Consider the following 20,099-nt stretch of genomic DNA (forward strand, 5'->3'; position numbering starts at 1 on the left):
GCAGCTAGTAACATTGCCACCCACATTATCATTAAAACAAATGATAAAACCAATACACATCACTTCACAATAAAGAGTCAAGGTCATTACTAGACCAACACAACAATAGTCTCCATTGAGACCCAGGTCTCCGCTGTACCAATCGATGGAGATACTCTCACCTCACTGATCAGTCTCGTCAGTAGCACTACTTAGAGGCAACCTTACGTAATCATAGGTTCTATTACCAGTTAAAGCCATCTTCATTTCAACAAAATTCAACATCAAATTTTACTAACTTTTCAATGTTCTGGTCTCGTCAAAGTTAATCTCTTACTTTCAGTATCATTTTAAGTAAAAACCTTTAGGGATATGGCACGCGAACTATTAAGAATTCGAAGGGGCTCGCCTCTGTTATTCTTTGGGTAGAACAATTTAAAAAAAGATGTACGGCTTCTAGCACTTCTTGTCAAAAATAATTCCATGAGTTCATCGCGAGCTTGGTCATCAATAACGCAAGTCTGGGCTTCGAATAAGGACACTAGATTTAAGCATTCTATTTCGCTGAATGCTCAATCTCACTGAACCGATTAAAACAACTATCAGGTAGTACATGACATACAATAGGTAAGCAATAAACCATCACATAGGATCTGTTCCGTACAGTTTTGGGTCAAAACAACAGAAACCTTTTATGAGAACCATCGTATAAAATTGCTGAATTATGAAGCTACTACTAATAGATTTCTTGACAAGAGAGCATTCGGCACCAGAATCCAAATAAAAATAATACGACTCACTAGATTGTTCTTAGTTCTTATTTACCAAAATTGCCCGATATTACGCAGCTACCGGCACGTCGCTCCGCTCGGCCGGTGAATAGTTGACCCATCGAGCGCCGACAGACGGCGTTTGCGTCCCATATCTAGTATTGGCTGCAGCAATCACGTGTCGATTGCGACACGGCCTTACTGACTGTACACGTTCTCGTGTGATGGTTAACCTACAACCAAAAACATCCACGAGAACACTTGTTCCGCTCGATCACTCCTGACTACACTTTACGACTTATCGGAAAATTTAAAGTCATCAATCAAAGCTTTAAACTGTTTTAATACCATTTTAACCAAATCAAACAATAGGGTATACAAAGTTCACTATTCAGCAGCCAGAGCACGTACGACAGTCGTTCATCAAACTTCAAATTTACTCTGTACAAATCAGGCATAGCTTACAGGAACTCAGATCAAAGAAAACTTCCGAGTGTGGGTGACTCACATGTATTTATTTATTTTATAATATTTTATTATAATTACACTACACAACAACACATACATACTTTATTTTATTTCAACACATTCATTTATCACACAATCATACAAAACATTATTTACACTAAACAAAATTAATTCACAAGCAAAGTCGGGCGATAACTGCAGTATAGCGGCGGCGATAATATTATTTCGCTAGTACATCGGTGCATAGACGAACCGGTCGTCGCATTTTTACCGATCCACCGCCACCAGTCGAAATCTGACTTGCGAGCGCGCATCCCGTATTATCTTTTCTGTTCTACGCCTTTTATAATTTTTGCTTTTTGTTTCGTGTACCGCTTGTGTTGCTTGGACTATCTATTTCTTGTTACTTTCTCCTTTCTTTATATTTGTGTTCGTCTTAAATAAAAACTTTCTTTGTGTCCATTTGTGTTTGCAAAGATTTTATAATACCAACCCAAGACAACTAAACTGGTGACCCCGGAGAACACATTCAAGAGATGTCCAGTTCGAGTGGAAGTGATACACTTAAATCGCAAGTTAATACACGACCACGACGACACGTAAAAATGGCGTCGCCAGTCGCAGCGACAGACTTAACAACTTTTTCGGGTCAATGACATCGCGACCCCGGCACCGCAGGTAGCAAGCGCTACCACGTCTACAAATATTGACGAGTTGACACGACAGGTAGCAGAGCTCCCTCCTCCGCGATTCGTCCCGCCCCCGCAACTCGTCCCTCTCCCGCGACTTGCCCTCCGACCGCGTCCGACTATAACGTGTCTGTGTCTAAGGGTGTCCCTGGTATGCCGATGTTACATGAGGCCCAGTCGCGTCACTCCCCAAAAGGTGGTCTATGGGTCGAGAGACACGGGGCCGAGTCGCACCACTTCTAGACACGTCACCACCGGTAGACAACCGGTGAACAGGAGACTCTGTGAGGAGGATCTCAGGGCGCCACCACTTACCGCTCTGGGAGACTCACGCCAATAAATGAAACAATTACAATATATATTACACTTGAGTTTATTCACTACACAGGAATACAGATTCGATGGTTATAATTGTTCACACAGAATAAATTTAGTGGTAAGGTATCCTTGATTAAATGTGTGTCGGTAAGTATACCGGACACACGAGAAAGTATTTAATAAAGTGAGATTAAAATTAACAATATTATAAACAATGACGGTATCACCAGTTTGGTTCACAAAATGACGATGAACGTTTACTGGATTGCTTCCCCGCAACTGGGGTTGCTGGATCCAAGCCAGGTTGTGTATGCAGGTGTGTTTCCTGTTTTACGGTAGTCAAGCACTTTCTTGGATCGCCTAGCCAGAGCGCCTCGTTTCCGGCAGCGTCCACTCAGAAAAGTACTGCGGGATCTTGAAGGTGATAGTAAGGTCACGCTCCGCACCCTAACATGTACATGTAATGTACCAGTTATTAGGACCTACACGACAAGACAAAGTGGTGTTAACTTCTATTTAGATAATGGTTGTGGACACAGTGTGGAGAATAAATTATGAAACACTTACCCTGGTTGAATAAAAATACACCAAGGAACTGTTAAATTGACTTTGGTAAATACGTAATACAACTTGCACTGCAGCTCAAGAGATGTTGATTGAAAAAGGCTTCGGACAAAGTGACTTGTCCTTTTATAAGAATAGTCTTACGGTTATAGTGCTGTGACAATCTCACCCTCGAACCACAGACAAGATAGCACGGTCACGCTATGCAGTGTCGAATAATTGCACTACGCAGTGCTTCATAATTATATATTTCCAACACTGCGCCACGTATACGCTAGAGGGCGTTAATTTAAAAAAAAAAAAAATTTTAATTTTTCTAACGTTACACGACAATCTCGCTTTAGCGATCGACTTCTTTCAGTCGATCAACTTTGAGCGCGTTAACGCTTTGGGCGACGCCATTCGCGCTGCCTCCACTGCACAACACTTTATCGCCGTTGTGCAAGAATACGCCGACGTATACGCGTCATTAAATACGTACGTCCTCCCCTCACTCCGCCGGTAATCAATGGCGTATATAAGTAGAATAAAGCCCCTATCCGTAACGATAGGATTTTTTAACGCTTACGGTCTCGCAAATCAACGTGATCAGGTTTCTGACTTTTTGCGTGACCATCAAATTGATATATTTTTAGTGCAGGAGACCCTACTTAAGCCCGCGCGCCGTGATCCTAAAATCGCGAACTATAAAATGGTCACGAACGACAGGCTCTCTGCTCGTGGTGGTGGTACCGTCATTTACTATAGAAGAGCCCTGCATTGCGTCCCGCTCGATCCTCCCGCGCTCGCTAATATCGAAGCATCAGTGTGCCGAATCTCACTGACGGGACACGCGCCGATCGTTATCGCGTCCGTTTATCTTCCACCGGATAAGATCGTTCTAAGCAGTGATATCGAGGCGCTGCTCGGTATGGGGAGCTCTGTCATTCTGGCGGGCGACCTAAATTGTAAACACATCAGGTGGAACTCACACACCACAACCCCGAATGGCAGGCGGCTTGACGCGTTAGTCGATGATCTCGCCTTCGATATCGTCGCTCCGTTAACCCCGACTCACTACCCACTAAATATCGCGCATCGCCCGGATATACTCGACATAGCGTTATTAAAAAACGTAACTCTGCGCTTACACTCGATCGAAGTAGTTTCAGAGTTAGATTCAGACCACCGTCCCGTCGTTATGAAGCTCGGTCGCGCTCCCGATTCCGTTCCCGTCACGAGGACTGTGGTGGATTGGCACACGCTGGGCATCAGCCTGGCTGAATCTGATCCACCATCGCTCCCGTTTAACTCGGACTATACCCCGTCTCCTCACGATACCGCTGAAGCCATAGACATCTTAACATCACACATCACCTCGACATTAGATAGGTCATCGAAACAAGTTGTAGCGGAGGACTTCCTTCACCGCTTCAAATTGTCCGACGATATTAGGGAACTCCTTAGAGCTAAGAACGCCTCGATACGCGCCTACGACAGGTATCCTACCGCGGAAAATCGTATTCGAATGCGTGCCCTACAACGCGACGTAAAGTCTCGCATCGCCGAAGTCCGAGATGCCAGATGGTCTGATTTCTTAGAAGGACTCGCGCCCTCCCAAAGGTCTTACTACCGCTTAGCTCGTACTCTCAAATCGGATACGGTAGTAACTATGCCCCCCCTCGTAGGCCCCTCAGGCCGACTCGCGGCCTTTGATGATGACGAAAAAGCAGAGCTGCTGGCCGATACATTGCAAACCCAGTGCACGCCCAGCACTCAATCCGTGGACCCTGTTCATGTAGAATTAGTAGACAGTGAGGTAGAACGCAGAGCCTCCTTGCCACCCTCGGATGCGTTACCACCCGTCACCCCGATGGAAGTTAAAGACTTGATCAAAGACCTACGTCCTCGCAAGGCTCCCGGTTCCGACGGTATATCTAACCGCGTTATTAAGCTTCTACCCGTCCAACTCATCGTGATGTTGGCATCTATTTTCAATGCCGCTATGGCGAACTGTATCTTTCCCGCGGTGTGGAAAGAAGCGGACGTTATCGGCATACATAAACCCGGTAAACCAAAAAATCATCCGACGAGCTACCGCCCGATTAGCCTCCTCATGTCTCTAGGCAAGCTGTATGAGCGTCTGCTCTACAAGCGCCTCAGAGATTTCGTCTCATCCAAGGGCATTCTCATCGATGAACAATTCGGATTCCGTACAAATCACTCATGCGTTCAACAGGTGCACCGCCTCACGGAGCACATTCTTGTGGGGCTTAATCGACCAAAACCGTTATACACGGGAGCTCTCTTCTTCGACGTAGCAAAAGCGTTCGACAAAGTCTGGCACAATGGTTTGATTTTCAAACTATTCAACATGGGCGTGCCGGATAGTCTCGTGCTCATCATACGGGACTTCTTGTCGAACCGCTCTTTTCGATATCGAGTCGAGGGAACCCGCTCCTCCCCACGACCTCTCACAGCTGGAGTCCCGCAAGGCTCTGTCCTCTCACCCCTCCTATTTAGCTTATTCGTCAACGATATTCCCCGGTCGCCGCCGACCCATTTAGCTTTATTCGCCGACGACACGACTGTTTACTATTCTAGTAGAAATAAGTCCCTAATCGCGAAGAAGCTTCAGAGCGCAGCCCTAGCCCTAGGACAGTGGTTCCGAAAATGGCGCATAGACATCAACCCAGCGAAAAGTACTGCGGTGCTATTTCAGAGGGGAAGCTCCACACGGATTTCCTCCCGGATTAGGAGGAGGAATCTCACACCCCCGATTACTCTCTTTAGACAACCCATACCCTGGGCCAGGAAGGTCAAGTACCTGGGCGTTACCCTGGATGCATCGATGACATTCCGCCCGCATATAAAATCAGTCCGTGACCGTGCCGCGTTTATTCTCGGTAGACTCTACCCCATGATCTGTAAGCGGAGTAAAATGTCCCTTCGGAACAAGGTGACACTTTACAAAACTTGCATAAGGCCCGTCATGACTTACGCGAGTGTGGTGTTCGCTCACGCGGCCCGCACACACATAGACACCCTCCAATCCCTACAATCCCGCTTTTGCAGGTTAGCTGTCGGGGCTCCGTGGTTCGTGAGGAACGTTGACCTACACGACGACCTGGGCCTCGAATCAATTCGGAAATACATGAAGTCAGCGTCGGAACGATACTTCGATAAGGCTATGCGTCATGATAATCGCCTTATCGTTGCCGCCGCTGACTACTCCCCGAATCCTGATCATGCAGGAGTCAGTCACCGTCGACGCCCTAGACACGTCCTTACGGATCCATCAGATCCAATAACCTTTGCATTAGATGCCTTCAGCTCTAATACTAGGGGCAGGCTTAGGGACCCCGGTAACCGTACTCGTCGAACTCGACAAAGAGGTCGACGTGCAACCTAACCCATGCATCAGCCCGCTGAGTTTCTCGCCGGATCTTCTCAGCGGGTCGCGATTCCGATCCGGTAGTAGATTCATTCGCGAAACAATTGCTCTTGAGTTGTTAGGTCTCCTTCGGAGGCGCTCGGGCAGTTGTTAGCAAATCCCACCCCTCTTGGCTGAGCCTTTGCTCGCCCACCTGTCCTGGTGAAACTGGAAAGGCCTTCGGGCCACCAGTAAACTTTCAATCATAAAAAAAAAAAAAAAAAAAAACGTTCTTACCGCAATGTAAGTTTTTGCTCTGATATTGTCATTTTTTTTTTCGTTATTTTAATGTTCTGTATTATATGTTATTATTAAGTTCATGCGGAAATTACATTGTATTCAGTTTAAGGAAATCTATGTCTTTCCACCCACAAGAGTAGGGTATGCAATTTAGAGCTAACCAAAATGTTAAACGCGGAAACTACAAAGGTTTCCGAGGCAGAGGAGATAGCTATTTTATAGGAATAAGAAAAATTATAATCGTAACTATAATTGTTATGAAAATAGTACAGGTCAACGAACTTCACATATCGTAAATCGAGGTAAACACTCAGGCGATCAACGCCAGCGTCAGCATTTTCGCGGACGGCCGATGAATAATCAGCGTGTACAGCATAACACGCAAGAGTCCAATATCCAAGACAACTTGCGCAACGATAACGCAAATAATTATGACAACTTAGAGTTTTTCGCACCTAAATAGTGCACTCATTCTATTTTTAGTTATAGTAATTTTTGTGTAATTAAGTGTCAACTTAAAAATAGTAATATCGATCTTAATTTATTAATCGATAGTGCAGCTAGTTTAGTAGAATTTATTGAATTTAGTACAACAGGATAAGATAGTTATAGAAGAAATTAGTTCTAATTTAGAGTCTATGGGATATATTTATTTAAATATTATAATTAATCATGTGAATTTTGCTCAACGCAGTTGCAGATGCATTGAGCCGGATACCTTTTACATCCAACAGCTTAAAGGAAATGCAACAGCATGTAGTATCGTTCATGACAAGAGTACAAGCTCGTAGGTTATGTATTGACTGTGACAATAACAACATGACTACGGAGGTATCCTCTACTCCAAGGCCTGATCAACTAACCTAATGGAAGTGGAAATCCTCAAACGACCAATTGACGGCGTTGAATTGATGCTATTTTGTAATAAAAATACATTAAAAGAGATAGAAAAAATCAAGCATTTTACTAGTGATAATGGTAACTGCAAATTCGTGCCTGAAAAATCAGCAATTTTTATAATTTCTCAATCGTTGTCTTTTTTTTTTTTTTTTTCCGGGCCGAGGGCCGAACCTCCTACGAGGTCCCCGCGCCTAGGGGGCGCGCGGGGTATGTGAGACTCTACGATCTGCAGGTGTTGAGAGCAGACCGCGGGCCCAAGGAATTTAGGGCCCACCCACTAAACGACTCCCCTGCACTCTTACACCCGGCGTCCGATCTCCGTCCGGGGTCAAAACCCGGTCAGAGTAGGGGGGTTCCCGCGGTCAACACTACAACCAGACACGCGGCGCCACCCCGAGGACGCCCGACCGACGGGTCGTCGAGGCGATAGTCGACGACCAACGACGTCAGTCTCCGCGGTACGGCGGCCCTTCAGGCCGCCCGGGCGATGCCGCTGGTGTTCCGGGATACCCCGCTGGGCCAGAACCAGCCTGCCGGGTCGGAACGCGATACACCGCCGACCGGGTTGCTCTTCCACAGTATGTTCGGCGACGACAGCGACGACGAAAATGCGGACCGCATCGCAGTCCGCAGCCGCCGACGCGTCGTCCCGTCCTCCTGGTGCCAGCGCGCTAGAGTGACGGTAGCGTGCGGCGCAGTCTCAGCCCCCTTAGGTCGCCCCGTGACCATCACCGGGAGGAGACTGCCTCCTCATAGGGGCCGGAGCTGGACAAACGCCCTCCTCCGACCCCCATCAATCGTTGTCTACCGTAAGTGTGTTAACGAGAGAATTATAACGTTTTTGCAAGCAAATCAAGATAAACATGCTCGTAATAATTAAAAGCAAGCGCTATGAACGACTTGTAAACAATTTTATAAAGGAAATAAGCCATTTGAAAGATTTTCCCAAGTTACTTGTCATTAAAGATGTGACAAATATTACTGACAAAGACACAAAGACTGTGATCCTAAATGACTTCCACCTGTTACCCACGAGTGGCCACGCGGGGGTAAACAGAATGTTAAATAATATTAGGAAGTATTATTATTGGCCAGGAATGACCAATGAAGTATCAGAATACGTAAAGAAATGTAAAAGTTGTCAGATTCAAAAGCATTCCAATAGACGTACAAAGGAGCCAATGGTTATCACATCCACGGCATCCACTGCTTTTAAGAGAGTTAGTTTAGATTTAATGGGGTCATTAGATGTAGATAATTTTAATTATAAGTATATTCTGACGTTACAATGTGATCTGACTAAATATGTTGAAGCTTATCCTTTAGAAAAGAAGGATACAGTTTCAGTACCGCGATCATTTGTAAATAATTTTATTCTGAGATATGGTATCCCTACAGAAATAATAACAGACCAGGGAACAGAGTTTATGTCATCAGTATTTACTGAAATTTGCAATTTATTGCATATAAAAAAACTGCATTCAACAGCTTATCATCATGAGACTCTTGGAGGTTTGGAAAACAGTCATAAGGTTCTAGGAGCTTATCTTAGGATTCAGTGTGATAATAATAAAACAGATTGGAGCAGTTGGCTTCCATTCTGGTGCTTTTCATTTAACACTACAGTTCACTCTGAGACAAAATACACGCCATTTGAATTAGTATTTGGTAAACATTGTAATCTACCATCTAACATAGAACAAAATTCATATGTTGATCCCTTATATAATCCTGATTCTTACCCTTTAGAACTAAAGTACAGACTTCAAAGAGCACAAGCTGAAGCAAGAAACAATTTGTTATTTATTAAAAAATTAAGAAAAATAAATTTTGACAAAACTATTAATTCAATAAAATATAAGAAAGGAGATTTAGTATTAATTAAAAATCAAGTAGGAGATAAGTTAGATAAGATTTATTTAGGACCATACGAAGTCATAGAAGATATCTCACCAAATGTTAAAATCTTAAAGGATAATAAAGCATACATAATTCATAAAAATAATACAAAGAAGTTTGTAACTTAATATATTGTTTTATTGGATTTTTGTTAGTAAAGTATGAAAGTTAATAATATTTTGTGTAATTTAGTTTAAGTAAAAAAAAAAAAAAAAAAGTAGTTATGTAATAATATCATTTTTTTTTAAAAGAAGGGAGGTGTAGTGTGCAGCTCGCCTAACCTTATATTTGTAACTGCACACACTAAATTATAACAGTATTACACGAATTGTCGACTTGAACAGTTCTCTTTTATTTTCACCTACAACACTCCAATACACCTCGATACGCGCCTACGACAGGTATCCTACCGCGGAAAATCTTATTCGAATGCGTACCCTACAACGCGACGTAAAGTCTCGCATCGCCGAAGTCCGAGATGCCAGATGGTCTGATTTCTTAGAAGGACTCGCGCCCTCCCAAAGGTCTTACTACCGCTTAGCTCGTACTCTCAAATCGGATACGGTAGTAACTATGCCCCCCCTCGTAAGCCCCTCAGGCCGACTCGCGGCGTTTGATGATGACGAAAAAGCAGAGTTGCTGGCCCATACATTGCAAACCCAGTGCACGCCCAGCACTCAATCCGTGGACCCTGTTCATGTAGAATTAGTAGACAGTGAGGTACAACGCAGAGTCTCCTTACCACCCTCGGATGCGTTACCACCCGTCACCCCGATGGAAGTTAAAGACTTGATCAAAGACCTACGTCCTCATTCCGATCCAAGCACTCGCCGCGTGCTGACGTGCTCATTGGTCGTTCGATCGCCCGACCTCGGTTCGTGGCACATCTGGCGTCCAAGTGTTTTCTCGGAAGTGACTACCTGTGCTAATTGCGTCGCACCGCCGTTTGTGAACGGGCGGACCCCTAAATTCCTGGAATTCGTTCGGCAACTTAGCGGCCCGTTTGTAAGCGGACGTTTGTGTGCCGTAATTAATCGTGATTATCATAATTTTGGGGCCTCGCCGTAGGGCGAGTGTGTTTAAAGTCCCGGGGTAGTGGGCACGTAACAGTTAAAATGGAGTCCACGATCGATCTGTTCGCGGAATTCCTCCGTCTGAGGTACCCGACATTATCGGCCGAATTTTTAGAATTTAAAGCCAATCACGCCGCGAACTCAGAAGCGGTCTCCGTCGCGCCCGCCGCTCCCGTGTCCCCAATACTCGCGAACAAAGCTCCCGCGTCGATCGCTGCGGTCTCGGTTCCATCCCTGCGCTCATCCGCAGCATACGTCGCGTCCACGGGTTCATCCGCGGCCTCCGTCGCACCCGCACCGTCCACTGCCCCCGAGCGATCGTCCGTGGCCTCCATCGCGACCGTCAACCACGCGCCCTCTAAAACGCCCGCCTGCGGGTCGCCCGCGCCTTCCTCTTCATCCGACTCGGAGTCGGACATGGAGGTCGATCCTTTATTTTATTTATACTTATTGTACACAAAAAGAAAATACAATAAAAACAGATTTAAAGAATGTCTAAATACTATGTACAAAGGCGAGCTTAACTCATTCATGAGTTTTCTTCCAGCAAACCATTATCAGAGAGAAATACGATGTATAAGAGGGGAATAGTGTACAATATAAGAGCTATTAAAGCATGATTTTTAAACTAAGCATTAAAAAAAATTATCTAATATTAAATGAAAAATATATATAAATAAAAATCCTTCCTTCCTATATAAATAAAATTCCGATCCTTCCCCCGCTCCCTCGACTGATGGATTCACAGTAGTCCAAAAAGGTAAGAGGCGCGCTGCGGAAGCCCGAGCTCCCGCGGCCGCCAAAGTAAGCAGAGCCGCGAACGCGTCGCGCCTCCGTCCACCGACCCCCGTTGCTCCCCCTGCCTGTGCTACACCGTCGTCGCGACCGGTAGTACAAAAGAAAATCCAAACCCCTCCCCCGGTAATCCTTCAAGAGAAGGCAGCCTGGGAACGAGCTTCCCTGGCCCTTAAGGCCAAAAATATTAATTTCACGAATGCCCGTAACCTCGCGAACGGCATTCAAATTAAGGTTCAAACACCCGACGACCATAGGGCCCTCTCTTCTTACCTCCGTAAGGAGCGTATAAGTTTCCATACGTATACGCTCCAGGAGGAGCGCGAACTCCGTGCCGTCATACGTGGCATCCCTAAAGAGTTAGATGCCGAACTCGTCAAGGCCGACCTTCTGGAACAAGGTCTACCAGTAAATTCAGTGCACCGCATGCACACCGGCCGCGGTAGGGAACCATATAATATGGTTCTAGTCGCCCTCCAGCCTACCCCCGAGGGTAAGCAAATTTTTAACATACGGACCGTCTGTAGGCTCTCCGGTATCGCCGTCGAAGCCCCCCATAAAAAAGGCACTCCTAGCCAGTGCCATAACTATCAACTGTACGGGCATTCGTCCCGTAACTGTCACGCGCGCCCCCGATGCGTCAAGTGTTTAGGCGATCACGCTACGGCCCTATGCACTCGCGATCAAAAAACCGCGACGGAACCGCCTAGCTGCGTCCTGTGTCGAACACAGGGTCACCCCGCAAATTACCGCGGATGCCCCCGAGCCCCGAAAATAAATCGCCGCGTCGCCCGCCAAAACCGCCTCCGAGCTTCCCACCCAGACATCAAAGCCTCGGCACCCTCTGTGTCGCAGGCTAAGCCAGCGTTCGTTCCGGCGCCGGTGCCCAGTGGCTCGGCCTGGGCGAAACCGCTGCCGTACACGAACACGGCTACAACTCCCTCCTCCGCGATTCGTCCCGCCCCCGCGACTCGTCCCGCCCCCGCGATACGCCCCTCCCCCGCGAATTTCCCTCCGACAGCGTCCGACAATCTTGCTCTAGCGATCGACTTCTTTCAATCGATTAACTTTGAGCGCGTTAACGCTTTAGGTGATGCCATACGCGCCGCCTCCACTGCACAGCACTTCATCGCCGTTGTGCAAGAATACGCCGACGTATACGCGTCGTTAAATATGTACGTCCTCCCCTCACTCCGCCGGTAATCAATGGCCTACAAAAGTAGGCTGAAACCCCTATCCGTAACGATAGGTTTTTTTAACGCATACGGTCTCGCAAATCAACGTGATCAGGTTTGTGATTTTTTGCGTGACCATCAAATTGACATATTTTTAGTACAGGAGACTCTACTTAAGCCCGCGTGCCGCGACCCTAAAATCGCGAACTATAACATGGTTAGGAACGACAGACTCACTGCTCGTGGTGGTGGTACCGTCATCTACTACAGAAGAGCCTTGCACTGCATCCCGCTCGATCCCCCCGCGCTCGTTAACATCGAAGCATCAGTATGCCGAATCTCACTGCCGGGACACGCGCCGATCGTTATCGCGTCCGTTTATCTTCCACCGGATAAGATCGTTCTAAGCAGTGATATCGAGGCGCTGCTCAGCATGGGAAGTTCTGTCATTCTGGCGGGCGACCTAAATTGTAAACACATCAGGTGGAACTCTCACACCACAACCCCTAATGGCAGGCGGCTCGACGCGTTAGTCGATGATCTCGCCGTCGATATCATCGCTCCGCTAACCCCGACTCACTACCCGCTAAATATCGCGCATCGCCCGGATATACTCGACATAGCGTTATTAAAAAACATAGCTCTGCGCTTACACTCGATCGAAGTAGTTTCAGAGTTAGATTCAGACCACCGTCCCGTCGTTATGAAGCTCGGTCGCGCTCCCGATTCCGTTCCCGTCACGAGGACTGTGGTGGACTGGCACACGCTGGGCATCAGCCTGGCTGAATCTGATCCACCATCGCTCCCGTTTAGCCCGGACTCTACCCCGTCTCTTCAGGATACCGCTGAAGCCATAAACATCCTAACGTCACACATCACCTCGACATTAGATAGGTCATCGAAACAAGATGTAGCGGAGGACTTCCTCCACCGCTTCAAATTGCCTGACGATATTAGGGAACTCCTTAGAGCTAAGAACGCTTCGATCCGCGCCTACGATAGGTATCCTACCATGGAAAATCGTATTCGAATGCGTGCCCTACAACGCGACGTAAAGTCTCGCATCGCAGAAGTCCGAGATGCCAGATGGTCTGATTTCTTAGAAGGACTCGCCCTCTCAAAAATCTTACTACCGCTTAGCTCGTACTCTCAAATCGGATACGGTTGTTACTATGCCCCCCCTCGTAGGCCCCTCAGGTCGACTCGCGGCGTTTGATGATGACAAAAAAGCAGAGCTGCTGGCCGATACATTGCAAACCCAGTGCACGCCCAGCATTCAATCCGCGGACCCTGTTCATGTAGAATTAGTAGACAGTGAGGTAGAACGCAGAGCCTCCTTGCCACCCTCGGATGCGTTACCACCCGTCACCCCAATGGAAGTTAAAGACCTGATCAAAGACCTACGTCCTCGCAAGGCTCCCGGTTCCGACGGTATATCTAACCGCGTTATTAAACTTCTACCCATCCAATCTATTTTCAATGCTGCTATGGCTAACTGTATCTTTCCCGCGGTGTGGAAAGAAGCGGACGTTATCGGCATACATAAACCCGGTAAACCAAAAAATCATCCGACGAGCTACCGCCCGATTAGCCTCCTCATGTCTCTAGGCAAACTGTATGAGCGTCTGCTCTACAAACGCCTCAGAGACTTCGTCTCATCCAAGGGCATTCTCATCGATGAACAATTCGGATTCCGTACAAATCACTCATGCGTTCAACAGGTGCACCGCCTCACGGAGCACATTCTTGTGGGGCTTAATCGACCAAAACCGTTATACACGGGAGCTCTCTTCTTCGACGTCGCAAAAGCGTTCGACAAAGTCTGGCACAACGGTTTGATTTTCAAACTATTCAACATGGGCGTGCCGGATAGTCTCGTGCTCATCATACGGGACTTCTTGTCGAACCGCTCTTTTCGATATCGAGTCGAGGGAACCCGCTCCTCCCCACGACCTCTCACAGCTGGAGTCCCGCAAGGCTCTGTCCTCTCACCCCTCCTATTTAGCTTATTCGTTAACGATATTCCCCGGTCGCCGCCGACCCATTTAGCTTTATTCGCCGACGACACGACTGTTTACTATTCCAGTAGAAACAAGTCCCTAATCGCGAAGAAGCTTCAGAGCGCAGCCCTAGCCCTAGGACAGTGGTTCCGAAAATGGCGCATAGACATCAACCCAGCGAAAAGTACTGCGGTGCTATTTCAGAGGGGAAGCTCCACACGGATTTCCTCCCGGATTAGGAGGAGGAATCTCACACCCCCGATTACTCTCTTTAGACAACCTGTAGGGTAACTATGTAGTTACATAAATAAAATTTTATGTATATATCGATGATTGAGAAATTATATTAATTTTTAATATTGTCTACTTTTGTAACAAACATCATTTATATATAGTTAGCAATGACGCACCGTGCGCAAGCACTACGGGTGGCCCCCGCGCGCGCGCACATCACCCGCGTCTTCCAATCGATCGGCCGGCCAGTCCGTAACCAGTCTTGCCGTCGGATGATTGTCGTATTTTATTTGCTAACCCGCTTCGCAGTGCTTGCGCATAGTTTGCTTAACGTTTATGTTTAGTTTAAAGTTGAATTTGTAAATTTGTTTCCTTTTCCTGTGTTTGGCTGTTTCGTGATCTGTACTTCAATTTCTGTTCTACTCTTCGTCTGTGAACTGTGTCTAACTTTCTCCTTCTAATAAACTTAAGTGAATGTAACATTGTAACGTAAACTGTCTATCATTTCTACGCTTACCATATTCGCTTTACTGGTGACCCCAAATTAGAACACAATGGCAAACAAAGACGACAATAAAGATGGAGATTCGAACGTTAACCGTGTCGGCGTGCGGGTACCTGCTTTCTACCCGACAAAACCAGAATTGTGGTTTGCAGCTCTGGAAAGCCAGTTTGCCTTGGCAAAGGTGACACAGGATGAGACTAAGTACCACTACGCTATCTCACAGCTGGAGGCAAATTACGCAGAGATTGTGGAAGGTGTAATCACATCCCCCGCCGCAGCGGATAAGTACCAGCGCCTGAAAACCGTGCTGATAAAACGGCTCACGCAATCACGCGAACGCCAGGTCATGCAGCTGTTAAACCACGAAGAACTGGGGGATAGGAAGCCGTCGATTTTTCTGCGACATTTAAAGCAGCTCGCAGGTCCAGGTGTTCCCGATGACTTTATCCGGACCGTATGGACCAGTCGCCTTCCCAGCGGTGTCCAGACCATCATCGCCTCCCAAAGCAAATTACAGCTGGAAGAGGTTTCGGAACTGGCAGACCAGATTATGGATATAGCGGCACCAGGTTTGCAGGTCGTAACAGCTTCCGCTTCATCCACAACGGGAGACCAGCAGATTGCGGCGCTCACTAAGCAGGTACAAGCTCTGTCAGCCAAGTTAGATCGAATGTCACGTCCGAGAGATAGATCGACGTATAGACGTCGTGGCCGTTCATTGTCTACCAGCACCAGGTCGCAGTCCAACTACCGGAAGTTTCCCACCTGCTGGTATCATATGAAGCATGGATCGAAGGCGCACAAATGCGTGAAACCTTGCGACTACGCGGGAAAAGAAACGGGCAGCCGGTAAGCATGGCCGTCGACTGACCCAGTACCGGCCGTTTATTTGTGGTGGATAAAAGGACTAAAATACAGTTTTTAGTGGACACGGGAAGTGATTTGTGTGTTTTTCCTAAAACATTGCTCAAAGAAAGACGCTTTAAAACCGGTTATGAACTCAGTGCGGCAAACGGTTCGGTAATAAATACATATGGGTACGCCCACTTTGTACTAAACCTAGGCTTGCGCCGCGACTTCGCTTGGCGGTTTATAGTAGCCGACGTTACAAAGGCGATAATAGGGGTTGATTTTCTGTCACATTATAATCTTGTTGTAGATATTCGCAATCAACGCCTAATCGATGGCAGCACAATGCTAGCGTCCCCGGGTTTGCTTGCCCGCACTAATGAGGATGTTTCTTCGGTCAAGGTAATGTCCGGTAAGTCTGTGTATCATGACATACTAGCAAAATACCCCGAGATTACTCGTCCTCATGGAATAAACACCACACCTCGTCACAATACTGTACACCACATACGCACCACACCTGGGCCGCCTGTATCATGTACACCGCGCCGATTGGCGCCTGAAAAATTAAAAATAGCTAAGGCTGAGTTTAATGCTATGCTACAAATTGGTACCTGTCGTCCATCAGATTCGGCATGGGCGTCGCCGCTTCACCTCGCCTCTAAAAAGGACAACGGATGGCGTCCCTGTGGCGATTATCGTATGTTGAACGCTCGAACAATCCCCGACCGGTACCCAATCAAACACATCCACGACTTTGCACATAGTCTATCTGGTAGCAGTGTATTTTCAACCATCGATTTAGTGAAGGCTTACCATCAGATACCCGTACATCCAGGCGACATCGCGAACACCGCCATAACAACGCCGTTCGGCCTGTACGAATTTCCGTACATGACGTTCGGACTTCGTAATGCCGGACAGACATTTCAGCGCTTCGTAGATGAAATGGTAAGGGGTCTAGATTTTACATACGCCTATCTAGATGATTTTTTAGTGTTTTCTAAAGACCAGAGCACCCATGAAGAACACCTTCATCAGCTGTTTAGCAGATTGCGTGAGTATGGCATGGTCATCAACACTTCTAAATGTGTATTGGGTGCCTCGGAGGTCAAGTTTTTGGGGTACCGCATCTCAGCTGCAGGAACGACTCCTCTGCCAGAGAAGGTCGACGCTATAAAGAGCTTTCCTACCCCCAAGACTGTTAGGGAGCTACGCAGGTTTCTAGGGATGATAAACTTCTATAGGCGGTTTATCCCTAACGCGGCCCAACATCAAGGACCCCTCAACGCGTTGCTAACAGGATCAGTCAAAGGCTCTCAACCAATCGACATGACAGGTGAGGCATCGAAGGCATTTGAAGCCTGCAAAGAAGGCCTCTGTCAGGCCGCCTTGCTGGCTCATCCAAAATGCGACGCCAGGCTGGCACTGGTAACTGACGCGTCCGACAGCGCTATAGGTTCTGTCCTCCAACAGCACAATGGAGATGCGTGGCAGCCTCTAGCCTTCTACTCTCATAAGCTGAGTCCCACCCAGCAAAAGTACTCACCGTATGATCGAGAGCTCCTCGCCATTTACGAGAGCGTAAAATACTTCCGCCACATGATCGAGGCTCGCGACTTTGTGATCTATACGGACCACAAACCACTCACGTTTGCCTTCCATAATCGGAAGGAGAACTGCTCTCCTAGGCAGTTTAGGCATCTAGACCTAATCGCGCAGTTCAGCACCGACATCCGTCATATTTCAGGTAAGGACAACGTGGTGGCCGATACCCTCTCAAGAATTGAGGAAGTTGTGCAGCCTTTAAATTTGGACCAGCTGGCCCTTGCCCAGCAGTCTGATAAAGAGCTAGAGCAACTGATCGTGGAAGGTAAGAGCTCACTGCGCCTAAGAAAAATAAATTTGCCCGGGTCGCAATATGAGCTCTGGTGCGATGACTCGACCGAGACCCTGAGACCTTTCATGTCCAAAGTGCTTCGGCGGAAAGCTTTTGAGAGCTTACACTCTCTAAGCCATCCAGGTGCTAACGCCACGGCGAAGCTTGTCTCAGAGAGGTACGTATGGCCAGGCGTCCAACGGGACTGCAGAGAGTGGGTCCGTACATGCTTAGCATGCCAGCGCTCCAAAGTCACGAGACACGTAAGTTCACCCATGGGAACATTCAAACTTCCCGCAGCCAGGTTCAAATTTGTTCATATTGACCTGGTTGGCCCTCTGCCAGTTTCACAAGGGTATCGTTACTGCCTCACGGCGATCGACCGCTTTACACGGTGGCCAGAGGCTATCCCTTTGACCGACATCACTGCGGAAGCCGTAGCTAAAGCCTTAGTCAGTGGGTGGATTTCGCGATTCGGGTGCCCTGCTGACATTGTTAGCGATCGTGGGGCACAGTTCGAGTCAGCCCTATTCAGAAGTCTTGCACAATTCATAGCTTTTCAGCATCGACGGACAACTGCATACCATCCATCGTGCAATGGAATCGTGGAAAGATTCCACAGGCAGCTTAAAGCTGCCATAATCTGCCACGAGAGTGCAAATTGGGTCGACTCCCTTCCTTTGGTCTTACTGGGCATCCGCAGCGCTTTCAAAGAAGACCTTCAAACCACCTCCGCTGAACTACTCTATGGTGAGCCACTTCGTTTGCCAGGTGAATTTTTTAACACAGAACCAGATTTTGGCGGTACACCAGTCTTGACAGAATCTGCGTCAAAGCTACGTGGTATTGTGCAAAATTTGAAGCCAACGCCTGCGTCTCGCCATAGCAATCAGAAAAAGACCACGTTCGTTTTCAAAGATTTGGCCACTTGCAGTCACGTATTCCTGCGTGACTGTACTGTCGGTGGAACTTTGAAACCAGCATACACTGGACCATTCGAAGTGGTTCAACGTGGGGATAAAGTCTTCACGATCATAGCCAATGGTAAGAAGGTCACGGTATCCGTAGATCGCATCAAGCCGGCCTACATACTACATGACCCAGACACCACAGCACTTACACAGCCCACACGTACACCACACACACATACCAACCACACACACTTACGTACTCCTCACACAGACGATCGGGTGCTACCGGAAGCCGAAGAGCATACTCGTCGAACTAGATCGGGGCGTAGGGTCAGATTTCCGGACTATTATCGCCCGTAACCCGGTCTCTGGAGGGGGGTGATGTAGGGTAACTATGTAGTTACATAAATAAAATTTTATGTATATATCGATGATTGAGAAATTATATTAATTTTTAATATTGTCTACTTTTGTGACAAACATCATTTATATATAGTTAGCAATGACGCACCGTGCGCAAGCACTACGGGTGGCCCCCGCGTGCGCGCACATCACCCGCGTCTTCCAATCGATCGGCCGGCCAGTCCGTAACCAGTCTTGCCGTCGGATGATTGTCGTATTTTATTTGCTAACCCGCTTCGCAGTGCTTGCGCATAGTTTGCTTAACGTTTATGTTTAGTTTAAAGTTGAATTTGTAAATTTGTTTCCTTTTCCTGTGTTTGGCTGTTTCGTGATCTGTACTTCAATTTCTGTTCTACTCTTCGTCTGTGAACTGTGTCTAACTTTCTCCTTCTAATAAACTTAAGTGAATGTAACATTGTAACGTAAACTGTCTATCATTTCTACGCTTACCATATTCGCTTTAAACCCATACCCTGGGCCAGGAAGGTTAAGTACCTGGGCGTTACCCTGGATGCATCGATGACATTCCGCCCGCATATAAAATCAGTCCGCGACCGTGCCGCGTTTATTCTCGTTAGACTCTACCCCATGATCTGTAAGCGGAGTAAAATGTCCCTTCGGAACAAGGTGACACTTTACAAAACTTGCATAAGGCCCGTCATGACTTACGCGAGTGTGGTGTTCGCTCACGCGGCCCGCACACACATAGACACCCTCCAATCACTACAATCCCGCTTTTGCAGGTTAGCCGTCGGAGCTCCGTGGTTCGTGAGGAACGTTGACCTACACGACGACCTGGGCCTCGAATCTATCCAGAAATACATGAAGTCAGCGTCGGAACGGTACTTCGATAAGGTTATGCGTCATGATAATCGCCTTATCGTTGCCGCCGCTGACTACTCCCCGAATCCTGATCACGCGGGAGCCAGTCACCGTCGACGCCCTAGACACGTCCTTACAGATCCATCAGATCCAATAACCTTTGCATTAGACGCCTTCAGCTCTAACACTAGGAGCAGGCTTAGGGACCTCGGTAA

The 20,099-nt window shown here is 47.4% G+C and overlaps 1 protein-coding gene and 1 long non-coding RNA gene across 2 annotated transcripts; one reads left to right on the plus strand and one right to left on the minus strand.

Annotated features, from left to right (window-relative positions):
- Positions 1-2,261: 2,261 nt before the first annotated feature.
- Positions 2,262-2,919, minus strand: LOC134201679 (uncharacterized). The gene is made up of 2 exons (XR_009977019.1): positions 2,792-2,919; positions 2,262-2,706 (listed from the first exon to the last, which is right to left on the minus strand). It is a non-coding gene; the product is annotated as an uncharacterized LOC134201679 (long non-coding RNA).
- A 12,151-nt stretch (positions 2,920-15,070) lies between these two features.
- LOC119629725 (uncharacterized) lies at positions 15,071-15,874 on the plus strand. Its single transcript, XM_038016594.2, has one exon. The coding sequence runs from the start codon at positions 15,071-15,073 to the stop codon at positions 15,872-15,874; it is 804 nt and encodes a 267-aa protein (XP_037872522.2).
- The last annotated feature ends 4,225 nt before the right edge of the window (positions 15,875-20,099 follow it).

Source organism: Bombyx mori, chromosome W, assembly GCF_030269925.1.
Source record: "Bombyx mori chromosome W, ASM3026992v2".
Lineage (NCBI taxonomy): Eukaryota > Metazoa > Arthropoda > Insecta > Lepidoptera > Bombycidae > Bombyx > Bombyx mori.

Excerpts from the sequence above, each read along its gene's own strand:
- LOC119629725 (XM_038016594.2), top strand. The coding sequence starts at position 15,071 with ATGGCAAACAAAGACGACAATAAAGATGGAGATTCGAACGTTAACCGT.